This window comes from Schistocerca serialis, chromosome 4, assembly GCF_023864345.2.
Source record: "Schistocerca serialis cubense isolate TAMUIC-IGC-003099 chromosome 4, iqSchSeri2.2, whole genome shotgun sequence".
Lineage (NCBI taxonomy): Eukaryota > Metazoa > Arthropoda > Insecta > Orthoptera > Acrididae > Schistocerca > Schistocerca serialis.
The window spans coordinates 96,918,144-96,942,855 of record NC_064641.1 but is presented as its reverse complement, the minus strand read 5'-3'; the positions used below and the strand labels follow the sequence as shown (position 1 = coordinate 96,942,855).

The following is a 24,712-nucleotide window of genomic DNA, read 5'->3' as shown; positions in this document are numbered from 1 at the left end:
AGTGCAACAGGGTTGGAAATCTATACCACAAACTGATATCCGACACATGTACAAAACAATTCTTCCATGTGTGCATGCTTGCACTCAGCAAGTCGGTTACACCGGTTATGAATGTACCAGCATTTCGCATTTGCAGTGGCTTATCTCGCGTATACACTAAACTGTGATCTTGCAATGTTAATCACTGTAATATCTTACCTAGACAAATGTGTTCCAGAAATTTCATTACTGTATAATAATTACTTTATGCGTTGCGATTTTTTTTCCGTTAGTGTACTTGTGTAGGTACATTAAGCGGCGTGTGTGGATGCTGTTCGCGAAGTATGTTGCGAATGGATTAACGGCACGAAATAATAAATTTAAACGTCATGCATCATGTTGCAGTTTGTCATACATCCCAGTGTTTAGGACGTCCTATTATAACACTAGCCTCGTTATACGCCACTCTTTCATAACAGCCTAATCTGAAGTCCTGTCACAGGAAAAGCCACGTATAAACTAACCTGCCGTGACACAAACTGAGAGGATTTGGAAAATTTTGACCGCGTGTTGGCCTAGTGAATGAAAGTATCGGACTGTAATTTTGAATATAGTGCAATTAATAGAAAAACTAAACAGGCTTTAACTTTGGGGATAATGAAAGTAGTAAAATTAGTTTACGAATGAAAAATCGAACGATCGCCAGCCCAATTAGGCACATTAATTGATAATATGTATTTCAGAAACTGGAATATTAGATCTTGAAGTGACTTTCATTACTTCATTAAGATTCCCTTTGAACATCACACAGGATACAAACGGACACATGCCAGTCTAAGCTGTGGGTAGCAGTAGTTACCAATAATGCACAAAACAGTAATCATAGAAAGCAAAATAATAACAGTTACAATCACAATCACGATCATTACGTGACTCAGTACTGAGATGTTACTGCAGGAAGTACCGAACTAAAGTTGGACATGGAGAGGCTTCTAACGTAACTGACATGTAACAACCAGTAACAAAAATAAAAAAAATTATATCACAGTCACACAGTTTATACTCCCATTTAAAGAAATACATCAGATTTCCTAATAGCAATAATATTCCAGTTATCTTTCTAATATGAGTAGAATATAGTGGGAATCCATAAACTGGTATAGTATCACTATTCAAGCTCTATGATTATTTCAGTAGCAAAATTCAACTAAAGTTAATTCTTAGCTTCACTTGTAATAGTTTGTATTTTCTACTTATCAATGCAAATTGTTCAACACTGAGCTCCGTTAACTTCAAATAAATCGTTCATGATAGTAATCAAGGTTAAATTATGTTTCAAATAAGTTTAGCTTATGTGCCTTTCTCATCACCTGTGAAGCTGGTATTTTAGACAATAACATTTACAGTCTGGCACTGAATTTTTGCAAAGCGATACTTTCCAGTAAATTGAGAGCACTTTAGCAATATTTTAAATAACTTCAACACTTGCTAATGCTTGCACATTTGACGAACGTAAACAAATCACTTGTTCATTTGAAATAAGATGCCCGGTTTTCTGAACATTTAGGCGAGGATCCTGCATAGGTTCATGATTAGGACAAAAGATAGGGTTCTAAACACAGGTTTATAGCACTTGGATTATTATTAAATCACTCACACAAATTAACTGATCCATGCTCTGATACATATCTACACTTCTGGAAATGGAAAAAAGAACACATTAACACCGGTGTGTCAGACCCACCATACTTGCTCCGGACACTGCGAGAGGGCTGTACAAGCAATGATCACACGCACGGCACAGCGGACACACCAGGAACCGCGGTGTTGGGCGTCGAATGGCGCTAGCTGCGCAGCATTTGTGCACCGCCGCCGTCAGTGTCAGCCAGTTTGCCGTGGCATACGGAGCTCCATCGCAGTCTTTAACACTGGTAGCATGCCGCGACAGCGTGGACGTGAACCGTATGTGCAGTTGACGGACTTTGAGCGAGGGCGTATAGTTGGGCATGCGGGAGGCCGGATGGACGTACCGCCGAATTGCTCAACACGTGGGGCGTGAGGTCTCCACAGTACATCGATGTTGTCGCCAGTGGTCGGCGGAAGGTGCACGTGCCCGTCGACCCGGGACCGGACCGCAGCGACGCACGGATGCACGCCAAGACCGTAGGATCCTACGCAGTGCCGTAGGGGACCGCACCGCCACTTCCCAGCAAATTAGGGACACTGTTGCTCCTGGGGTATCGGCGAGGACCATTCGCAACCGTCTCCATGAAGCTGGGCTACGGTCCCGCACACCGTTAGGCCGTCTTCCGCTCACGCCCCAACATCGTGCAGCCCGCCTCCAGTGGTGTCGCGACAGGCGTGAATGGAGGGACGAATGGAGACGTGTCGTCTTCAGCGATGAGAGTCGCTTCTGCCTTGGTGCCAATGATGGTCGTATGCGTGTTTGGCGCCGTGCAGGTGAGCGCCACAATCAGGACTGCATACGACCGAGGCACACAGAGCCAACACCCGGCATCATGGTGTGGGGAGCGATCTCCTACACTGGCCGTACACCACTAATGATCGTCGAGGGGACACTGAATAGTGCACGGTACATCCAAACCGTCATCGAACCCATCGTTCTACCATTCCTAGACCGGCAAGGGAACTTGCTGTTCCAACAGGACAATGCACGTCCGCATGTATCCCGTGCCACCCAACGTGCTCTAGAAGGTGTAAGTCAACTACCCTGGCCAGCAAGATCTCCGGATCTGTCCCCCATTGAGCATGTTTGGGACTGGATGAAGCGTCGTCTCACGCGGTCTGCACGTCCAGCACGAACGCTGGTCCAACTGAGGCGCCAGGTGGAAATGGCATGGCAAGCCGTTCCACAGGACTACATCCAGCATCTCTACGATCGTCTCCATGGGTGAATAGCGGCCTGCATTGCTGCGAAAGGTGGATATACACTGTACTAGTGCCGACATTGTGCATGCTCTGTTGCCTGTGTCTATGTGCCTGTGGTTCTGTCAGTGTGATCATGTGATGTATCTGACCCCAGGAATGTGTCAATAAAGTTTCCCCTTCCTGGGACAATGAATTACCGGTGTTCTTATTTCAATTTCCAGGAGTGTATATGTATGAAGCTGGTGGAGCAGTGGCGAAGTAGTGGTGGCAAGCGACGTGGCGGCTAACTGTACTCACCGCTCTTGATGTTTGAATACTCTATACAATTTCCTCTTGGCGATGGATTTTTAATGTGTTAGAGCCATTCCTTATTGCCGAGAGTACCATGCAACAGCCAAATCCACACCCGAGGCAAAAGTCCTTGCAAAGCGGCTTCCAATTGCCTCCCTTGCCACCGTCGATGTGTACCGTGCAACGGCTAACCACTAACTGCGTATCGTTCGCACCAAGTAGCTGCCCAGTTCGACCACCAAAACCACCTTTTACATCACGCCGAACCACTTCCGTTCCGGAGGGACTTCCCTACGTCTTTTACATATTACAAACGCAAGTGCCTTAAGCATGAACCAGCTTCCAATATACAAAGTTTATCTTCTAAATATACACATATTATAAAATTTCATCATTTTAAACATCATTTAGCGTTTTCTATGCATACATTACAGAACTCTAAATTTCCTGTCACAAATCAACGACCTTAACTAACAAAGAACACACACTTCATAAAGCAACATGACAGGTAGATGGCTCTTATCCCACAGAGATCGTCGCCTCACAGCAAGGGTGCATCAAGTTTGGCTGAAATCGGCCCATTGGTTCAGGAGGAGATGTGAAATATAGACACGTACATTCATACATTTTTATAATATGAATGGATAGATACCACAGGATCTGCCTGATCCTTGCAGTATCCAGTCACTTCACTTTGCTTTGCTTCGACTCAGGAGATATTTGCCTGTGTCTAATGATGAAGTTGCTAATGACTAAACTTTTTAGAACGCCGTCGGCTTTCCTTTTCATCTTATTGGCGTTATTAAGTCAAATATATTTGTAATTTTTACATGTTATCAAACCCAAACCTATCCAATTACTTTACATTGTCCACCCTCTCTCTCTCTCTCTCTCTCTCTCTCTCTCTCTCTCTCCACCCCCCCCCCCCTCCCGCATCTCGTGTCCGTGCGGTAGCGTTCTCGCTTCCCACGCCCGGGTTCCCGGGTTCGATTCCCGGCGGGGTCAGGGATTTTCTCTGCCTCGTGATGGCTGGGTGTTGTGTGCTGTCCTTAGGTTAGTTAGGTTTAAGTCGTTCTAAGTTCTAGGGGACTGATGACCATAGATGTTAAGTCCCATAGTGCTCAGAGCCATTTTGATCTCTCTCTCTCTCTCTCTCTCTCACGCGCGCGCGCGCTCTGCACGTCATTTCCTTCACTATTTTTTCTATTTTTTTTATTAAGAATGGATTTAGTTACGCAAGTGATTTGATGGCGCTCTCCACATGATACTTTTTTTGTATCAGTCAGTTCATTCCAGTGTAGTTACTACACCAACCAAACTCAATATTCGAGCGCGATGCTGATTCAGTATGCTGTATGAGTTTCTACGTCGTAATATATGCACAAATAATCTACTTTTGAGCACATTTCGCCTTTTTGCACTGAGTCGTATCTCCAAAAAGCACAGCATCTCCCTTTCTATCTCCTTCCTCGCCCTATTCTGTATCTGCACGAGGTAGCCATCTTATTCTGGGTTTGGCAATGTTACTGGTAGAGGATGGCCGGACCTCCCACCCTCGGGACGAAATTTATGTATCTCTTCTGTCCGCATCGAGTGTGATCCCATTTGAAAGGGTGTGTGAACGTTTTCGAAATTTTTGGAAACGATGTAACTGAGGCGGTCATGGGTACGGATACCAGCCCGGATGCTGGAAAACGTCTAAAAATCACAAGCGACATGGCCAGCACATCGTCCCTAGTCGTTAATCCGCCAGCGCTTTCCCTGAACAGAATCCTGGAAGCGACGTCCTAACATATGTGACTTTTTTTTTAGTCGAGCATCGAGATTATGCCTTCATCTTCTCGCTTCCATCGGCTGTATTAATTTTCCTTAAGTAACTAAACTCTTCTTCTTTAAAATTCAGTAAAAACTTCTGTTTCCTCTTAAAACGAAAACTTTCTTCTTCCTAAGGGTTTTTCCAATTTGTGGCATCTTAGAAGAATTAAAACTATGTTCTTACGTCATTTAAAATAATCGAAATAAGTTGTATTTCTACACGAACTCTAAACTTTCGAAGTAACGTAATTTTTGAGTGTTTTCTTTTTTAAAATGTCCTTGTTTTTATAAAAAGTATAGTGGGTGGAGAAAAATTGTATCACGAAATTTTAACCCTGGATAGCTGACGCCAGTAGGAACCAAAATTACTAATGTTGGGTAGGTCGACAATGCACAATTTTTAAACTACGGAAACTTGGCGCCACGCGCTCTGATTGGCCGCGTGATTGCTCTGTTGCTGAATACTCTGGACAACCCATGAACAAGAATGCTTTGCCTCCCGGAGATCACGACGTAACCAAGGCGGCCTGCACGCTCGGTGGTAGCGCGCCAGCCTTCAACTCTGGGGGCTTGGGGGCGAATCCGCCAGGGTCCTGACACACCCATCGTAGTTTCATGATAACCAGAAACAAACCTATCAACAGCTGTTAGATCGCATACAGAAAGCCTTTTACAAATTGTGAAAAGGGCCTTTTTTGTACCTATGACCGCGATATGGCGATCCTCTGATGCGACACAAGCCAACTATTTCAAAGATTCCTGGCATTCCCCTGATGTGATTGGTGGCATGTTGAATGTGATCCATCAGCTCCTCTCCGTTTCTAGGTGGTTCGCGTGAACTAGAACCCTGAAGAATCCCCACAGGTAAAAGTCCGGTGGCATGAGGTGTGGTGATCGCGAGGGGTCATGTCCTACGAGCACCTCTGCCAATTACCCGGCCATCACAGAGTTCATTTAAATATCCGGGCAGAGCGTAACTGTTATGTGCGGGTGCCCCATCATGCTGCAACCACATGCGTAGTCGTATATCCAGGGAAACATCTTCCAGCAGACTGCGTAGAGTTTATTGCAAAAAGTGAAGGTAATTCGTCCCAGTAAGTCGAGGAGGTAGACGGACCGGCCTAATCAGATGGTCATACAGAACGCCTGCCCAAAAGTTGGGCGAAAATCGTTCCTGGTGTCCGTGAACGTATGTGACGTGACGATTTCTCCTTGCCCAGTGATGAACGTTCCGGGTGTTGTACAGGCCATCCCGAGGGAAGGTTCACTTGTAGGTAAACAACACAATGGCAGGGAAGTCGGGATCTCGTACAACAAGTCGCAGAAACCACTGGCAATACCCTAGCCTGTGTTGTGTTCATAGTCCACCAAAGGATTTGGGTCTAAGACGGGGTGGAAACTAAATGGATGCTGGCTGTCATCCCCAAAGCCTCCCAGACTAACCGATGAGTGACTCCCTCGTCGCATCCAACCGCTAGAGTACTTGTCATAGGTGTAGAATGTTGGAACACGTATTATGTTCGAGTATAATGACTTTTCTGGAGACTAGAAATCTACTCTGTAGGAATCAGCATGGGTTTCGAAAAAGACGGTCGTGTGAAACGCAGCTCGCGCTATTCGTCCACGTGACTCAGAGGGCCATAGACACGGGTTCACAGGTAGATGCCGTGTTTCTTGACTTCCGCAAGGCGTTCGATACAGTTGCCCACAGTCGTTTAATGAACAAAGTAAGAGCATATGGACTATCAGACCAATTGTGTAATTGGATTCAAGAGTTCCTAGATAACAGAACGCAGCATGTCATTCTCAATGGAGAGAAGTCTTCCGAAGTAAGAGTGATTTCAGGTGTGCCGCAGGGGAGTGTCATAGGACCTTTGCTATTCACAATAAACATAAATGACCTGGTGGATGACATCGGAAGTTCACTGAGGCTTTTTGCAGATGATGCTGTGGCTTATCGAGAGGTTGTAACAATGGAAAATTGTACTGAAATGCAGGAGGATCTGCAGCGAATTGACACATGGTGCAGGGAATAGCAATTGAATCTCAATGTAGACAAGTGTAATGTGCTGCGAATATATAGAAAGATAGATCCCTTATCATTTAGCTACAAAATAGCAGGTCAGCAACTGGAAGCAGTTAATTCCATAAATTACTGGGAGTACGCATTAGGAGTGATTTAAAATGGAATGATCATATAAAGTTGATCGTCGGTAAAGCAGATGCCAGACTGAGATTCATTGGAAGAATCCTAAGGAAATGCAATCCGAAAACAAAGGAAGTAGGTTACAGTACGCTTGTTCGCCCACTGCTTGAATACTGCTCAGCAGTGTGGGATCCGTACCAGATAGGGTTGATAGAAGAGATAGAGAAGATCCAACGGAGAGCAGCGCGCTTCGTTACAGGATCATTTAGTAATCGCGAAAGCGTTACGGAGATGATAGATAAACTCAAGTGGAAGACTCTGCAGGAGAGATGCTCAGTAGCTCGGTACGGTCTTTTGTTAAAGTTTCGAGAACATACCTTCACTGAAGAGTCAAGCAGTATATTGCTCCCTCCTACGTATATCTCGCGAAGAGACCATGAGGATAAAATCAGAGAGATTAGAGCCCACACAGAGGCATACCGACAATCCTTCTTTCCACGAACAATACGAGACTGGAATAGAAGGGAGAACCGATAGAGGTACTCAAGGTACCCTCCGCTACACACAGTCAGGTGGCTTGCGGAGTATGGATGTAGATGTAGATGTAGATGATTGATCGAAGCGCTGGAGAACAGTCTCTTTAAATGCAGCATCACGTTATGTTCGAGGTTTTCCACCATCACCATGATATCCCGCTAACGAGGCTGTTTCGCCAAGCCGCCAGTGAATGGCTGTAAACGTTTGCGGGTGTGAGCGGCGTCTTGCTGGGTACCGTTCCTCATACAGCTGTCGAGCTTCATGCCCATTACCATCAGCTAGTCCATAAACAAAAACAATATCTCGTTGTGCTTCAAACGAATACTGTACCGCCATGCTTACTGTATGACTAAATTGCAGGTGTCGTGTATGTGGTCCGAAGCGAAGCTTACATGTGAATTCCGCTGACGTGAGGTGAAGACAAACAGCAAGACCTATTCAACACATGTGCGTATCACGTTGGGACAGGGACGGGGCGAGGGGCGTTAGTGTGTATGAACCGACAACCATAGCGCTGCTTATCAAGCGAGGAACGGCAACAGGGCAATCCCACGGCCAATCGGAGTGCATAGCGCCAAGTTTCCGTATTTTAAAAATGGTGCGTTGTCGACCTATACAATATTAGTAATGTTTGATCCTATTGGTATCAACTATCCAGGGTTAAAATTTCGTGTCACACTTTTTCTTCACCCTATATAAATTGGTGAAACTTTTGTTTTTTTCCAATTTCTGCTGACAGTTTCGTCATGGGATATCTTCGAATATTGTGTCAGACCTCCTTTTGCCCGGTGTAGTGCAGAAACTCGACATGGCATGGACTCCACAAGTCTTCTGAAGTCCCCTGCAGAGATACTGAGCCATGGTGCCTCTATAATGTTACTTAAATTCCGTCTTGATTGCAAATTTTTTTTTTTCATATGACCGGTTTCGTTTCTTTCAGAACCATCTTCAGATCTGATATTTCAGTTACAGGAGTAACCTGTCCAAATCCAGCAACTTTCACATGCTACGTGACATGACGTAGCATGTTATAGTTGCTGGATTTGGACGGGTTACTCCCGTAACTGAAATATCAGATCTGAAGATGGTTCTGAATGAACCGAAACCGGTCATATGAATAAAAAAAAAATTTGCAATCAAGACGGACTTTAAGTAACATTATAAAATCACTGATTGCTGTTATCCCATAAGACATTATGTCTGTTTTTGCATGGTGCCTCTATAGCCGTCCATATTTGAGAAGGTGTTGCCGGTGCAGGGTTCTAAATCCAGGGGACTGATGACCTCAGATGTTGAGTCCCATAATGCTTAGAGCCATTTGAACCATCTATTAAGTGCCGTCGTGCGGCCATAATCACGTCGGAAAACTTTCCGCATACATGACCTGAGTACAAATGACAGCTCCACCAATGGACTGTCCTTTTATGTCTTGTATAAGCGATACTAACGCCATCTGTATATGTGCATATCGCTATCCCATGACTTTGTCACCTCGGTGTATATAGGAATACAAGCCATGTGAGTGTCCTCGTCTTTGTAGCCGGGAACGTTTTGATATCCGTGTATTTCAGCAGTTGTTGTCGTTAAGAGCATTCCACATTTCAATTTAATCCACTTGCACAAACCTAGGATTCCTGAACAGCAGTAGCTCAGTACAACGCCGAGACAGTCAAACCATTGCTCGCAGTATTAATGTCCTTTGAGTCTCAGTTGTTTTGGCCTGATGCTGGCGAAAACAGATATTTTAAGAACGCAAACGCGGCCGAGCGCAGTGTTGAACTTAGTCGTATTCAAAAAGTTGAACCACTCTAGCTTCCAGTTAATGTTTTTGAATTTCATTTGGCTGATTGGCGTATGTACTGTTTCCTTCTGCACTTTTCTCATAATCTTTTTTGTAGCGAATGTCTTTTCACTTGGAGATTTCTCTAGAATTGACGTTGTGATTTTAAGAGCGCAAGTAGTGGGTGTCCGCCGTTGAGCTTTGCTTCCTGTGATAATCCACCATACAGTCTTCGGTTAATCCGACTGACTTGCTGGTTGTTTCAAGTATTTTATAACATTTTTAACCATGAGGGCTGTTCATTTTTTTCTCAGGGTCTATTAAGCTTAATCCTCCTTCATTTAACGGTTTCGTTAACTGGATCCGCTCCCTTTCCAGATGATCCGTCCCACATCGTTTTTTATTTGAGATATACAGGGTGAGTCACCTAACGTTACCGCTCGATATATTTCGTAAACCACATCAAATACTGACGAACCGATTCCACAGACCGAACGTGAGGAGAGGGGCTAGTGTAATTGTTTAATACAAACCATACAAAAATGCACGAAGTATGTTTTTTAACACAAATCTACGTTTTTTTAAATAGAACCACGTTAGTTTTGTTAGCACATCTGAACATATAAACAAATACGTAATCAGTGCCGTTTGTTGCATACTGAGATATTGTAACCTAAAGTTGACGCTTGAGTACCACTCCTCCGCTGTTCGATCGTGTGTATCGGAGAGCACTGCAACATACATCGCGTTTCTACTCAATGGTCTGCCAACGTTGCTCGAAAATGTCCCACTGGAAACGCGTCGACATATGTGGTATCAGCATGATGGTGCACCTGCACATTCCGCAATTAACACTAGGCTGACCCTTGACAGGATGTTCGACGGGCGTTTCATATGACGTGGAGGACGCATAAATTGGCCAGCCCGTTCTCCTGATCTTACACTTCTGGACTTCTTTCTGTGGGGTACGTTAAAGGAGAATGTGTACCGTGATGTGCCTACAACCCCAGAGGATATGAAACAACGTATTGTGGTAGCCTGCGGCGACATTACACCAGATGTACTGCGGCGTGTACGACATTCCTTACGCCAGAGATTGCCATTGTGTGCAGCAAATGATGGCCACCACATTGAACATCTATTGGCCTGACATGTCGGGACACACTCTATTCCACTCCGTAATTGAAAACGGAAACCACGTGTGTACGTGTACCTCACCCCTCATGGTAATGTACATGTGCGTCAGTGAAAAAGACCAATAAAAAGGTGTTACCATGTGGACGTAATGTGCTGTTCCAGTCTCTTCTGTACCTAAGGATCATCACCGTTCCCTTTGGATCCCTACGTAATTCGGTGCTCTCCGATACACACGATCGAACAGCGGAGGAGTGGTACTGAAGCGTCAACTTTAGGTTACAATATCTCCGGATGTAATTAACATTTTACAATGCAACAAACGGCACTGATTACGTATTTGTTTATATGTTCAGATGTGCTAACAAAACTGACGGGGTTCCATTTTAAAAAAACGTAGGTTTGTGTTAAAAAACACACTTCCGTGCATTTTTTTATGGTTTGTATTAACCAATTACACTAGCCCCTCTCCTCACGTTCGGTCTGTGGAATCGGTTCGTCAGTATTTGATGTGGTTTACGAAATATATCCAGCGGTAACGTTAGGTGACTCACCCTGTATATTTTCGCTCTATGGGCGTGAGCAATATTCCACACTATTTTTAAGTATCAGCATATTGATATACTATATTCCTTAAATAACATTTAAATTCCTAGTGCTGTTCGCTACTAAGGCGCCTCTAACTCTTTCCGCCACTGATTCTGAATTATCGTGTGTCAGTTCGTTCCCAATCTTCTCCAGTTAACACTCAGCACTTCCGTTTCGTCGTGTTTTGTGAAGGGATGTGGCGTGATTGTGAACTTTTGTTCAGCTGCAGGAGTCGAGTTTTGTTGCTTATTTTGCTCCTGCTGTTCCCTTAGACATATCCATTATTTCCAGCGCACTGAAGAGCTAAAAAAAAAAACTGGTACACCTGCCTAATATCGTGTAAGGCCTCCGCGAGCACACAGAAGTGCTGTAACATGACGTGGCACGTACTCGAATAATGTCTTAAGCAGGGCTGGGGGGAATTGGCACCATGATTTCTGCAGGGCTGCCCATAAATCCGTAAGAGTACGAGGAGGTGGAGATCTCTTCTGAACAGCACGTTGCAAGGCATCCCAGATACGCTCAATAATGTTTATGTCTGGGGAGTTCGATGGCCAGAGGAAATGGTTAAATTCAGAAGAGTGTTCCTGGGGCCACTATTCAGCGATTCTGGACGTGTGGGGTGTCGCGTTGTCCTGCTGGAATTGGCCAGGTCCGTCGGGATGCACAATGGACATGAATGGACGCAGGTGATCCGACAGTACGCTTATGTACGTATCACCTGTCAGAGTAGTAATTAGGCATATCAGAGGTCCTACATCACTCCAACTGCACACGCCCCACACCTTTACAGGGCCTCCAGCAGCTTGAACAGTCCTCTGTTGACATGCAGGGTCCATGGATTCATGAGGTTGTCTCCTTACCATACCGTCCATCCGGTTGACAGAATTTGAAACGAGACTCGTCCGATCAGGCAACATGATTTCAGTCATCAACAGTCCAATGTCGGTGTTGACGGGCCCAGGCGAGGCGTAAAGCTTTGTGTCGTGTAGTCATCAAAGGTACATGAGTGGGCCTTCGGCTCTGAAAACCCATATCGATGATCTTTCGTTAAATGGCTTGCACACGTGCACTTGTTGATGACGCAGCATTGAAGCCTGCAGCAATTTGCGGAAGGATTACGTTGAACGATTCTCTTCAATCGTCGTTGGTCCCGTTCTTGAAGGATCTTTTTCCAACCGCAGCGATGTCGGAGATTTGATGTTTTACCGGATTCCCGATATTCACGTTAAACTCGTGAAATGTTCGTACGGGAAAATTCACACTTCATCGCTACCTCGGAGATACTGTCCCATTGCTCGTGCGCCGACTTTAACACCAAGTCCAAACTAACTTAAATCTTGATAACCTGCCATTATAGCAGCAGTAACCCATCTAAAAACTGCGCCAAACACTTGTTGTCTTATATAGGCGTTGCCGACCTCAGCACCGTATTCTACCTGTTTACATATCTTTGTAACTTAAAATAACTGTTTCTTTGGCACTTCAGGTATTTTTCCGATGTGTTGACGATGCCTCAGTCATATCGTCGGCGTAAACATTAACATTGCACCCACATGTAGTCCATCGGTTTGGTTGGTGATGGAGCGGATCACTAGTTACAAGAAAATTACATGTAATATCATGGACAGCGGGCATTCTTATCGGACTGAACACTGAATCGAGAATTCTCCCGTGAATTGACCATTAATTTGCATTTTCGAGCCCATTTAATACCGAGCTATCGTGGTCTGTGAGAATTTATAGTGTTCCAACACAATCCTTAGGTAATCGTGACAGACTTCGTCAAAGACATTTCTTAGATCGACACTCAGTAATCCTATCGTTCTGTTTTGGTACATTCGGAATAAGAAGGTCCTCCGTCAGAAAGCAAAGAGCATCTATGACCTTCCTATTGGTTTTTTGGCCAGGCCCGATTGTCTCTGCGAGAATCCCTTTTAGTCCTGTGGCTATTGTGCGCGCCATTATTTTTAAATCTGCACATAACGAAGTCATTGGGCTGTAATCAGTTATTCAGCATGGCTTCGAAGTCTCGGGTGCAAGAACTATAATACCTGCTTCCTTTGCTGAATACCGGTATATTGGAGCCACTCTTTGTTTCACTTTCATGAGCTACGTGAATTCTGTTTTGGTAAACGACTAGAATACTGTAAAAGTCATACGGTATGCCGTCAATGCCCCGACTTTTATTTCGTGGTAAGTGGTTTGTAATGTCTTCAGTTTCTACTTCGGACTTTGGGCTCTAGCAACATAGTGCCATTTCCTACAGTTATGTAACAAACTTGCTGTCTTAGTAGAATTGGTTGTTCACCGAGCAGTTTACGAAGTAGTCCTCACTATCTTCCATGTTAGATTATAAAGACTTTAGATTTCCGTTAAATCTCTGTCTGCATCGTTTTCGTTTCTACTGAGGTGGTAAGTGCTCCATTTTTCGTCTGAAATGTGTCCATTATCTTTTCAAGAGATTATTTTGCCTTCCAGTTATTTTTCCTGTAGTTCAGGGATCTTCTTTTCGAATATTGTCAATCTGCAAGATAGATCTTCTCCGTTATCCACTTTTTCTATATTATTATATTATAATAATTGATGTTTTCCCTTCTACTGTCACTGATCCTGCACGCTACTTTCCTCAACCGTTCATGAATTCCAGGATTCACCAGTTTATCCCACAGTTCAGGGACGTTATTGAAGAACCGCTACGGTCGCAGGTTCGAATCCTGCCTCGGGCATGGCTGTGTGTGATGTCCTTAGGTTAGTTAGGTTTAATTAGTTCTAAGTTCTAGGCGACTGATGACCTCAGAAGTCGCATAGTGCTCAGAGCCATTTGAACCATTTTTTGAAGAACCGCTTTCGACGAACTGATGTTCGATAACATTCACAGTATACTGTTTTTGCCAACTCAAGTTGAAACAGGTTGCAGTTTAACTTCCAGTACCCTTTCCCTAAGATGTTGGGCCGGGGTAAACCTCTTAGTTTAGTGATAAGTGCATAGTGGTTGAAGAAGCTGATTTTATACCTATCGTGGTATAAAATCTACCTATTCTCGAGTCCGACCATAAAAATTATACACGTATAGTGAGACCGCGTAATGGCTAGTCTGTGGATGACATCTGTCAGTGTTAGTCCCCCAATTGTATTATGAAAGGGACCACCATTTGGGATTGGTCCTGTTGTGTCTTCCGATATCACAACACAATTAAAATCTCTCCCCATCATTTGTTATCCTTTGCATGTCTCAGAAGAAGGATATACAACGACGGAAAAAAATCGCAAAACCCAAATTAATTAATGTAAGGTAATGAAATTACGGTAATACATTTGTCTAGATAACATATTTCAATGATTGAAATTGCAAGATCACACGTCTATGTAAGTGCGAGATAAGTCACTGTAAATGCGAAATGCCGGAACATTAATAACTGGTGTAACCGGTAGAAAGTTGAATGCAGGCATGCAAATGTGCGTGCATTGTGTTGTTCAGATGCCGGATGTCAGTTTGTGGAATGGAATTCCATGCCTTCAAATGGCTCTGAGCACTATGGGACTTCATCTGTGGTCATCAATCCCCTAGAACTTAGAACTACTTAAACCTAACTAACCTAAGGACATCACAAACATCCATGCCCGAGGCAGTATTCGACTCTGCGACCGTAGTGGTCACGCGGTTCCAGACTGAAGCGCCTAGAACCGCACGGCCACACCGGCCAGCAGGAGTTCCATGCCTGTTGCACTTGGTCAGTCGATACAGGGACATTTAATACTGTTTGTGGATGACGCTGCAGTTGTCGTCTAATGATGTCCCATATGTGCTTGATTGGAGACGTATCTGGTGATCGAGCAGACCTAGGCAACATGTCGACACTCTATAGAGGACGTTGATTTACAACAGAGATGTGTGGGCGAGCGTTATCCTGTTGGAAAACATCACCTGGAATGTTGTTCATGAATGGCAGCATAGCAGGTCGAATCACCAGATTGATGTACAAATTGGCAGTCAGGGTGCGTGGGATAGTCTTGAGGAGTCCTGCTGTCATACAAAATAGCAACCCAGACCATAAGTCCAGGAGTATGTCCAGTGTGTCCAGCACGCAAACAAGTTGGTTGCAGGCACTCAACTAGCCTCCTCTTGAATAAAAAAAAAAATAGGTTCAAATGGCTCTGAGCACTATGGGACTTAACTTCTGAGGTCATCAGTTCCCTAGAACTTTGAACTACTTAAACCTAACTAACCCAAGGACATCCCACACATCCATGCCCGAGGCAGGATTCGAACCTGCGTCCGTAGCGGTCGCGCGGTTCCAGACTGTAGCGCCTAGAACCGCGATGGCCACACCCCGGCTGGCCTTCAATAACACACAGCCATCACTGGCAGCGAAGCAGAACCAGCTTCCATTAGAAAACACAACAGATCTCCATACGACCCCCAATGAGATCTCGCTTGACACCACCGTAGCCGCAAATGGCTGTGATTTAGCGTCAGTGGAATGACTGCCACAGAGCGCCTGTCTTGGAGCTGTCTTCGAAGCAACCAATTTGTAACAATTCATTGCGACACTGTGGCGCTTAATGCTGCTCAAATAGCCGCTGCAGATGCAGTACGATGCACCAAGAGCCGTACGCCGAACTCCATGTCTTCCCTCAGAAGTGCCTCGTGCCCATTCAGAGTCCGGTCTTCTTGCGACAGTACATTCTCGTGACCACCGCTGCCAGCAGTCATGTACAGTGGCTACATTTCTGGCAAGCTTATCTGCAATATCTCAAAAGGAACATCCAGTTTCTCGTAACCCTATTCCACAACATCGTTTAAACTTAGTGCCGTGTTGATAATTGCGTCTGTTTCGCCTTAAAGGCGTTCTGGACTAACGTCAACTCACCGCGCAGAATCACACAGATAACCAACACTCACGACCTTCACGGCGTGTATTTAAAGGAAACCTGATGCGCATTCTCATAGTTGTGCCAGTAGCACCACTCTTACGCGACTGGCGCGAAAGCTGAATGGACATCACCTTTCAGATGTAAGACACGCTTACCAACTTTTGTTTATGTCGCACTACTCCTTCTTGGTGTTGCAATTTTGTTCCATCATATGGTTCCACTAAACGCTTTTCTCTGCTAGTTCTACAATTTGATTCCGATCGGGTATTAAAGTACAGTCCGCCCATTTAATTCAACTTTAATAATTCCTCCACTCGGTTGATCTTATAAGTTTTCTAATTCCAGTCCCAACCCCTACAGCTAGAGCCGACCACCGCGCGGGATTGGCTGAGCGGTCTTGGTCGCTGCAGTCATGGACTGTGAGGCTGGTCCCGGCGGAGGTTCGAGTCCTCCCTAGAGCATGGGTGTGCCTGTTTGTCCTTAGGATAATTTAGGTTAAGTAGAGTGTAAGCTACACACATCTGAACATCTGAGCCGACCATTGCTGTATGCATGGTATTGCTGTTGCATGTCCATCTTTCTTCAACCTACTTCCTGCAGGAAAGCAATGTGGACGTCTTTAGTTTTTAAGAAATTCTCCAGAACCCTCAGCTTCTTTTCATTTACTTTCAAATATTTAGTGTGAGTAGAGTCAGCATTCTCCCTTTGTCCATAGCAACTTATTCCAATTTTTCATGTCCCTTCATATTCCACTGTTCAGTTTTCTTGTCCAGATTCGTTTCCAGTAGGTTCACTTTCCATTTCTCCCTTCTCGGTTTCTTGATATTCCCTTTCTGCATCTTTCTTATTTTTTCTATGTGACACATTTAGATTTGGTTTGGTTTCACTCTTGGTGCCTTCTGAACACCTTAATGTTTCATAGCCTTCTGGTTGCTAATACTTCCCTCTGCTGCCTTTACTTTGTGCTTCCCAGATTGACTGGTGATGGTGAAAGCTATTTCCGTACAATCTCCTATTTTATTTCCCTGCTTACATGTTTCAGTCACAACTGTTGGTGTTTCACTCACCTTTTCTTGTGTCGTTGCCTGGCGAGTAATTTCCAGCACTATTAGACTAATTTCCTGATGTGGATGGCTCAAAAGGGTCGCCATATTTCACTGACGGGATTCGAGAACAGCTGTGCCAATTAGCTATCACGGTCTTCAATGCATGTGCTTGGCTTTTCTAGTAGCCATTTCTTGTTTTTGTGATTTGGACAAGAACTGGAGGATTTTCATTTTACATGTCTATTTAATTGCCTTTCTGTTGAACTGCAATTTCATGGATTCTGTAGCTGTTTTCCCAGAAAGTGGTCACACTCTGGTCTTTGTCAGTGTCATCCTTTTGATCATAGTCTGATTTCTTGCGTAATTCATTTTTTTATTGGTCCCTTATTCAAGGATGGCAATTCCTCTTCAACTAAATAGGGGGTAGGTCAGTAAATTCTGTGGGGGTATTCTTGGTGTTGCCTGCTACATGACTTGAGAGGGTTCAGTTCTTGTGCCTCTTAACACTGTCTGCTGTTGCAAGTTATTGCTTAGCATAAGCACCCACCATGGGCAGTTTTCTCAAAGATGCTTCGACTCATTACACACATTACATGTGGAAGTTTGTCCAATATCACACTTAGAACTGAAATGTCATGGGATGCCTCCTAATATCATGTTGGACCTCCTTTTGATCGGTGTGGTGTAGCAGCTCGACTTGGCATGGACTCAACAAGTTGCTGAAAGTCCCCTGCAGAAATACCAAACTATGCTGCCTCTATAGACATCCATAATTGCAAAGGTGTCGCTAGTGCAGGATTTTGCCCATGAACTGACATCTCAGTTATGTCCCATAAATGTTTATTCATGTGGGTCCATATACATGGGCAGATCATTTGCTCAGATTGGCCAGAATATTCTCCAAACCAGTCATGAACAGTTGTGGCCTGGTGGCATGGCATGTTGCCGTCCATCAAAATTCCATCATTGTTTGCGAAGTCCATGAATGGCTGAAGATGATCTCCAAGTAGCCAAACACAGCCATTCCATTATATGTAAACACAGCCCACACCATTATGGAGTCACCACCAGCTTGCACAGTGCCTTGTTGACAACCTCGGTCCATGGCTTCATGGCATCTGCACCACACTTGAACCCTGATCAACTGTAATTGGGGCTCATCGCAACAGGCCACAGTTATTCCAGTCATATAGAATCCAAGCAATATCGCTACAAGCCCATGAGAGGCGCTGCTGTTAGCAAAGGCTCTCTCATATGTCATAGGCTGCCATAGCCCATTCAAACCAAATTCCACTGCCCTGACCTAACAGATGAATTTGTCATACATCCCACATTGATTTCTGTGATTATTTCATGCAGTGTTGATTTTCTGTTAAATACTGACAACCCTACGCAAACACTGCCACTCTCGGTTGTTAAGTGAAGACAGTCAGCCACTGTGTTGTCCGTGGTGAGAAGTAATGCCTGAAAATTGGTTTTCTCAGCACACTCTCAACACTGTGGATATCAGAATACCGAATTCCCTAACAATTTCTGAAATGGAATGCCACATGCATCTAGGTCCAACTAATATTCCGCATTCAGAGTCAGTTAATTCCCATCGTGTGGCCATAATCACATCACAAGCATTTCTGTATGAGTCACCTGAGTACAAATAACAGACTGCCAATGCAGTGTCCTTTTATACATTTTGTACATGATACTACTACCATCTGTATATGTCACATGACTGTCCCATGACTTTTGCCACTTCAGTGTACATGTGTCTTGCAACTATCTGTGCTAAGTTGTTGTTGTCTAGCTCTCGGGAAAGATTTAGCACCCTGAAAGTTTTCAGTTCACTGTCAGTGTTACTTGTGTCTACAGTACTGACAGAATCATCAAGATAATGGAATTTAATTCTACCCTGCACTTTCAGTAATATTCTGTCTAACATATTAGAATTACGCAATTAAGCCAATACACTTTGTTCCTTATTACCCATTTGAATGAGCTCAGTGTTATCACCAGAAATACCCAAATTTTTATACAGCCAGTTATGAATTTCCAACACTCTATGTTGCATAGTTGCATATGTCTTATAGTTTTGTGAAAGGCCATTCTCAAACTACTTTCCCTTATCGAATCCATGGTCTTGACAAAGCAGAACATCCATTTCATGAATGATACATGAGGAGGAAGATCACGAAGTATTACTACTTACAGGTTCCTTGGCTTCAGAAAGAATGTGATATACATGTACATAACTCTTGTTTGCATTACTAGTCAGCTACAACACAAAGTGCCACACAGCATGACTACACAGCTGCTACTGCTACCCTGGTGGCTCTCCGAGCACTATAATAACTTCTACAAACCATCTACCTAGACATTCTGAGTTCAGTACTATCTGCATTTGAACTCATGTTTTTTGTCAGAAGACATGACATTCACAGCAGTGCACATGATGTTGTTTTCCTTTCGTTGCAAAGAGCAGAGTAGGTGGGGGTGAGGGAGAGAGGATGGTGGAGAAAGTTTGATGAAATAGAGAATACTCAAAAAAGACTTATGTTGGTTCAGAGCACAGTTGAGCTGAATTGTGAGATACTTTTCCTTCTAGAATGAGATTTTCACCCTGCTGCGGAGTGTGTGCTGATATGAAACTCCCTGGCAGATTAAAACTGTGTGCCAAACCAAGACTCGAACTCGGGACCTTTGCCCTTCACGGGCAAGTGCTCTACCATTTGAGCTACCCAAGCACGACTCACACCCCATCCTCACAGCTTTACTTCTGCCAGTATCTCGTCTCCTACCTTCCAAACTTCACAGAAGCTCTCCAGCAAACCTTGTAGAACTAGCACTCCTGAAAGAAAGGATATTGCAGAGACATTGCTTAGCCACAGGCTAGGGGATGATTCCAGTAAGAGATTTTCACTCTGCAGCAGAGTGTGCGCTGATATGAAACTTCCTGGAAGATTAAAACTGTGTGTATAGTTCTATTATGTTAGACAGAATATTACTGAAAGCGCAGGGTAGAGCACTTGCCCACGAAAGGCAAAGGTCCCGAGTTTGAGTCTTAGTCTGGCACACAGTTTTAATCTGCCAGGAAGTTTCACTTTTCCTTCTGACACTTGTTATCCATAACATGGGGAACTGTCATGCTGCAATTCCTTGCCACAAACAATATGTTTCACAATATACCATCTTACACATGACTGACTGATCACCTGAGCCAAGTTCCGTAGTGTGGGAGAAGGTTCCATACTTAACAGCCTTCTACATATTGAGATATTCCCATCGCCCCCACCCTCCCCCCCAAAAGTGCCCCTTAAGTTTTTTGGTCGATAATTCTGTTTGAAAGCATCCATCTTTTCCTGACTCAATTTCCATCAAAATATTTACGTGAAGAAAAAATTTTATTTGTTGTTGACTTAATGTGTGTGTGTGTGTGTGTGTGTGTGTGTGTGTGTGTGTGTGTGTGTGTGTGTGTGTGTGTGTGTCTGAGTGTGTGTGTGTGTTTGCACATAGTTATGGTTGTTATAAAAAAGAAAAAGAAACACTGCAGCAACCACATTGACATCTTCACTTCTGCTCCCTCCATTTTCACGTGGATTATGAGCCTGATGAAAGAAATTTATATTCGATTTGATGAAGCCCTCTCTTCACTCTATCTTATTGTTTTCATGTATTCCATTCATTGGAACATAAAAATAATGCAATAAATATATTTCGTCCACTCTGTTCTTTGTACAAACTCATGTTGACTAATTAGGGGATCTTTACTAATTTTTTAGATTAAGGAGAGAAAGTTTCTTTTGAAAGTTTCACAACTTTCATCATTCACTTGATGAAGATTCTGAAGACAGAATTTCCCACTTCTGTCTCACTGAGCAGCCACAGAAATGGATGAACTCCTAGTCATATTCCTAAAAATTTTGAGTGAGTGAAGACAGAAATGACCTCTCTTTTAATGGTACATTCAACCTGCCTATGAAATCTTTCATGACAGAGTTCTTGGATAAAAACTTCTCATTCAGCTTGCTGGATCAAATCCAGATACAACCCAAGCTTTCTATTATAGGCTCATAATCATCTCCAGGGCTACACCTGGTTGTTGTTTCCCTATGTTATACTGAGGATGACATCAAAAGCTTGGGATTTTACCCAGATATGATGCAGTAAGTTAACTGTTAACTTCTTATCTATAGAAATTACATACTGCATTAAAAAATTGCTGATGATATTATTTCTGCTTTGTTTCAGGATGAAAATGTCCGCAACTCATTTGCTGTCTTTGACGACCTCTGGTGAAACCTGGAACTGGCTTCTTAACTCAGAACATTTCGAAAAGTTTCAAGATTGTGCATCTTGTGACAGGAAATATTGGTGTGAACACTGTGGAATTCTATGTGGAATTTTTTCCCAGAACCAGTGGTTTTACATTCTGCAGTTCTCATCAGCCCTGCAGTTCGCATAAACATACCGAACAATAAACCAAGCTTCGTAGACACCCCAAGTTCACCTTGACATATCTTAAAGCTCATCCTACACAGGCATCATTTATACTAAGGAAACTGATAAATTAAACTTTAGGAGTACAGTACAGTATTTGGGAGGATTTGCTGTCTCATATCCCATCGTCGACTTCTCCCAGTAATATTGCTGTTGCTACGCATTATTGCTTTGGTCAGCTCATTCATGATGACAAGTTCTGTATTTATTGTCAGAAAATGTGTACCCAACTAATGAATTTATTTCTCATCATTAATAACTGACCAAAATAAATATTCATGGCACCAGAAATTCACAATTTTTTTATTGTCTTTGAATTTCAGATAAAATTGTTAGTCATTTAGGCAAGGTTTCTGAAAATTTAACCAAATCACAAGCCAAAGATTTGTCAGATCCTAGGTGTCTGCAGAAATTTATTCAGGGTGTGTTGCAAGACTTTAAAATTGCTAGACATGAGTTATGCAACAATCACTGAAGCATTAGTATATTGTCACACTGTGATAACAGGAAATCACCTGTAGAATTGTGTGAGAATTCTGCGTTGAATAAACACCCTGTACTCCAGATTGCAAGGGTTAGGAGTAAGTACCGTCTCTTGACCCCCCTCCCTTGTGGGCACCTTTGTTTACATCCCTACTTAAGCACATAAGGATTTATTGTCATAACAACCCAAAGTTAAGTTACGGCTGTCAACTAACATTTACGTATCTATACAATTAAGATTATCAAACACCAAGTTCATATTTAGAGAAGAGGGGCCAAGTGTTTAGTCACTGTTTCATAAAGTAGCCTATGTATGCCAACTTACTAAGTGACAGCAAGTCCTTCCAGACCCTCACACTGAGAAGAACATAAACATAATCAATAAAAAATCTATCGTTCTGCAAAAATAACTTGTTCTCTTCTATTAACAGACTGATAATTACAAAGTTCTCTCCATGAAACTCTTTACACACTTCACGAGTCTTTCTTTTTATATCGTCCCTGATATATGTGGGTCCAAATCAATTTTGAAAATATGTGCATTCTTATATCTCTCTTTCCAGACATCCAAGACTCACTTTGAAATTTTAATGAAAGCTCACATTCGAGCAGCTAAACTCTATGTTTTTTTCCCGAATAGCTGGCCTAAGACCAGAATTGTCTATGGCAAGGAATACTGCTACAAAAATGAGACATAATTTTGAAAAAAAAGTACAGCACGCAAAAACTACTTGAAGGTGCCTACAAAATGTTTTTAAGCAATCAGAATTTAGATGGACAACATTACTTAAGCATATATGCTATTTTTTATTTTTCTGTGAGTATGTTCTACAACGCTACTAAGAAATACTCAGTTCTTCCAGATAACTATATGATATATAGCTTCTTCTGCTTGTTATTTTGAAATTACTGTCAAAACACGCTTTTGAGAAACAAATCCAGACTCAAATTTTTTTGCACAACTAAATATGACGATAGGTACCATGAACTGCACATAGGCCTATTTTGAAAATAAAAAGTAGCCCAACATTTCTGGATGTGTACAATTTCTAATCAGTTTTTCTTAACAGACATTTTTTATATTCTTGATGTTAGCGTATTGTCATAGAAAATGTTTATGTATTCAAAAATATAATGTTCAGCTCTATGAATACTGGCTTCATGGCAAAATTTCATACATTGGTTGATACCTTCACTATGCACTGGTCATTGTACAGAATTTTGATAAGCAACATGATGGATATTGTTTTTGGCATTCTAAACTGAACATATTCCATATTTCTGGCATTATTAGTCTGGAAACTCTACTCAAGATCTATTAGAGAGAATACAGAAGAGACATGTGTGACTGGTAGAAAAAGTTAGTTGCATTGCTTCTTTTTCTTAATAGCTGTTCATGAGACACACTGACATTGATATGTGCTTATCTGAAGTTACTACTATTTTTCTGATTTTAAGTGTTACCACAAATTTTACGGCAAATTGGTCAGGTTTTGCCATGGATCAAATGCTGAAAACGTCTTTCACGAAACAGTATTGTGGAAATTCATTGTGCCAACAACAATTGTTTCTATATTTGATGGGATATTAAGCTGCTTGTTATCATCATGTCACATGACATGGTTTGATATAGTCTGTATGAATATAAAGGAATGACACACCTAGAAATAAAAATTTATATTGGTATTTGGTGAACTAGTTGACGTAGAAATGAGTGTGTTTGTGAAAAATATTTCATAATTGTTACATGTTTCACATTTATCTCTAAAAATCTTTTACCTTTTCAAACTGTATCTTTTAGCCACATCCCTATGAGTTTCCTGTATCTGTGAATATGTTACCCCAGTAATAAAAAATGGTATGCAACCATTGGAAATGGGATTGATGGGTACACACATGAATTAACTATGACCAATGAAAATGAAATGTAATGTCATTTTAAAAATTTACTGTTGTTGGATTTTTAAAAGAAATTGAAGTTCATATACTTTTGTATCCCAGTAGAATACATAATAACCATGTCTGCAGCCTTCATATTGTTTTGAATAAATCAATAAATTTAAAAAAATATCATATATTTATATACTGCCTCCTTACACCTGTAAATGGCCTTTCACCACTCTATGACACTTTAATTTTATCCATAAAATGTGACTAATACAAACTGTACCTAATGTAAATACTGTTGCCATAAATGTGTGATAATTTTGCCATCAACAGGCTTTTTACCTAAAGTACTGACTTAATGTCCATTTAAATAAACATATGTTATGATAGACTGTGTACATAAATCAAACAGTGTATCCTGATATTTGTAACAAAGTATGTGGAGTGCATATTTTGTAAAACGAGTGCTCTTGATTTGTTTTGTAAATTATTATAATTGAAATATATTTTAAAAGTATTGTATCAACACTCATTAATAAAACAAGCATTTAAACAGTAGTAATTTTATTAAACTCATGCAAAATTAGAGGAAAAGATCAGACTCAAGAACGCATTACAGGTGCTGGATGATGCAAGTTACAACATAGAGATATGTCTAAAAGATTGTCTGCTGAAAGTTATGAAATTGAATCGAAGACTGCAGTTCCCTTCAAGCACAGTAAGACACTAAATACACAATACTAGGCTTGACCTGACAGGAATTCACAA

The 24,712-nt window shown here is 42.4% G+C and overlaps 1 protein-coding gene across 1 annotated transcript in view; it reads left to right on the top strand.

Annotated features, from left to right (window-relative positions):
* The window catches only part of LOC126474288 (Kv channel-interacting protein 4-like), a 127,860-nt gene extending 103,459 nt beyond the window's left edge, over window positions 1-24,401 (top strand). Inside the window, exon 6 of the mRNA XM_050101752.1 lies at window positions 21,326-24,401. Within this exon, the coding sequence (XP_049957709.1) occupies window positions 21,326-21,373 (48 nt within the window). The 3' untranslated portion in view covers window positions 21,374-24,401. The remainder of the gene's footprint in view (window positions 1-21,325) is intronic.
* The last annotated feature ends 311 nt before the right edge of the window (window positions 24,402-24,712 follow it).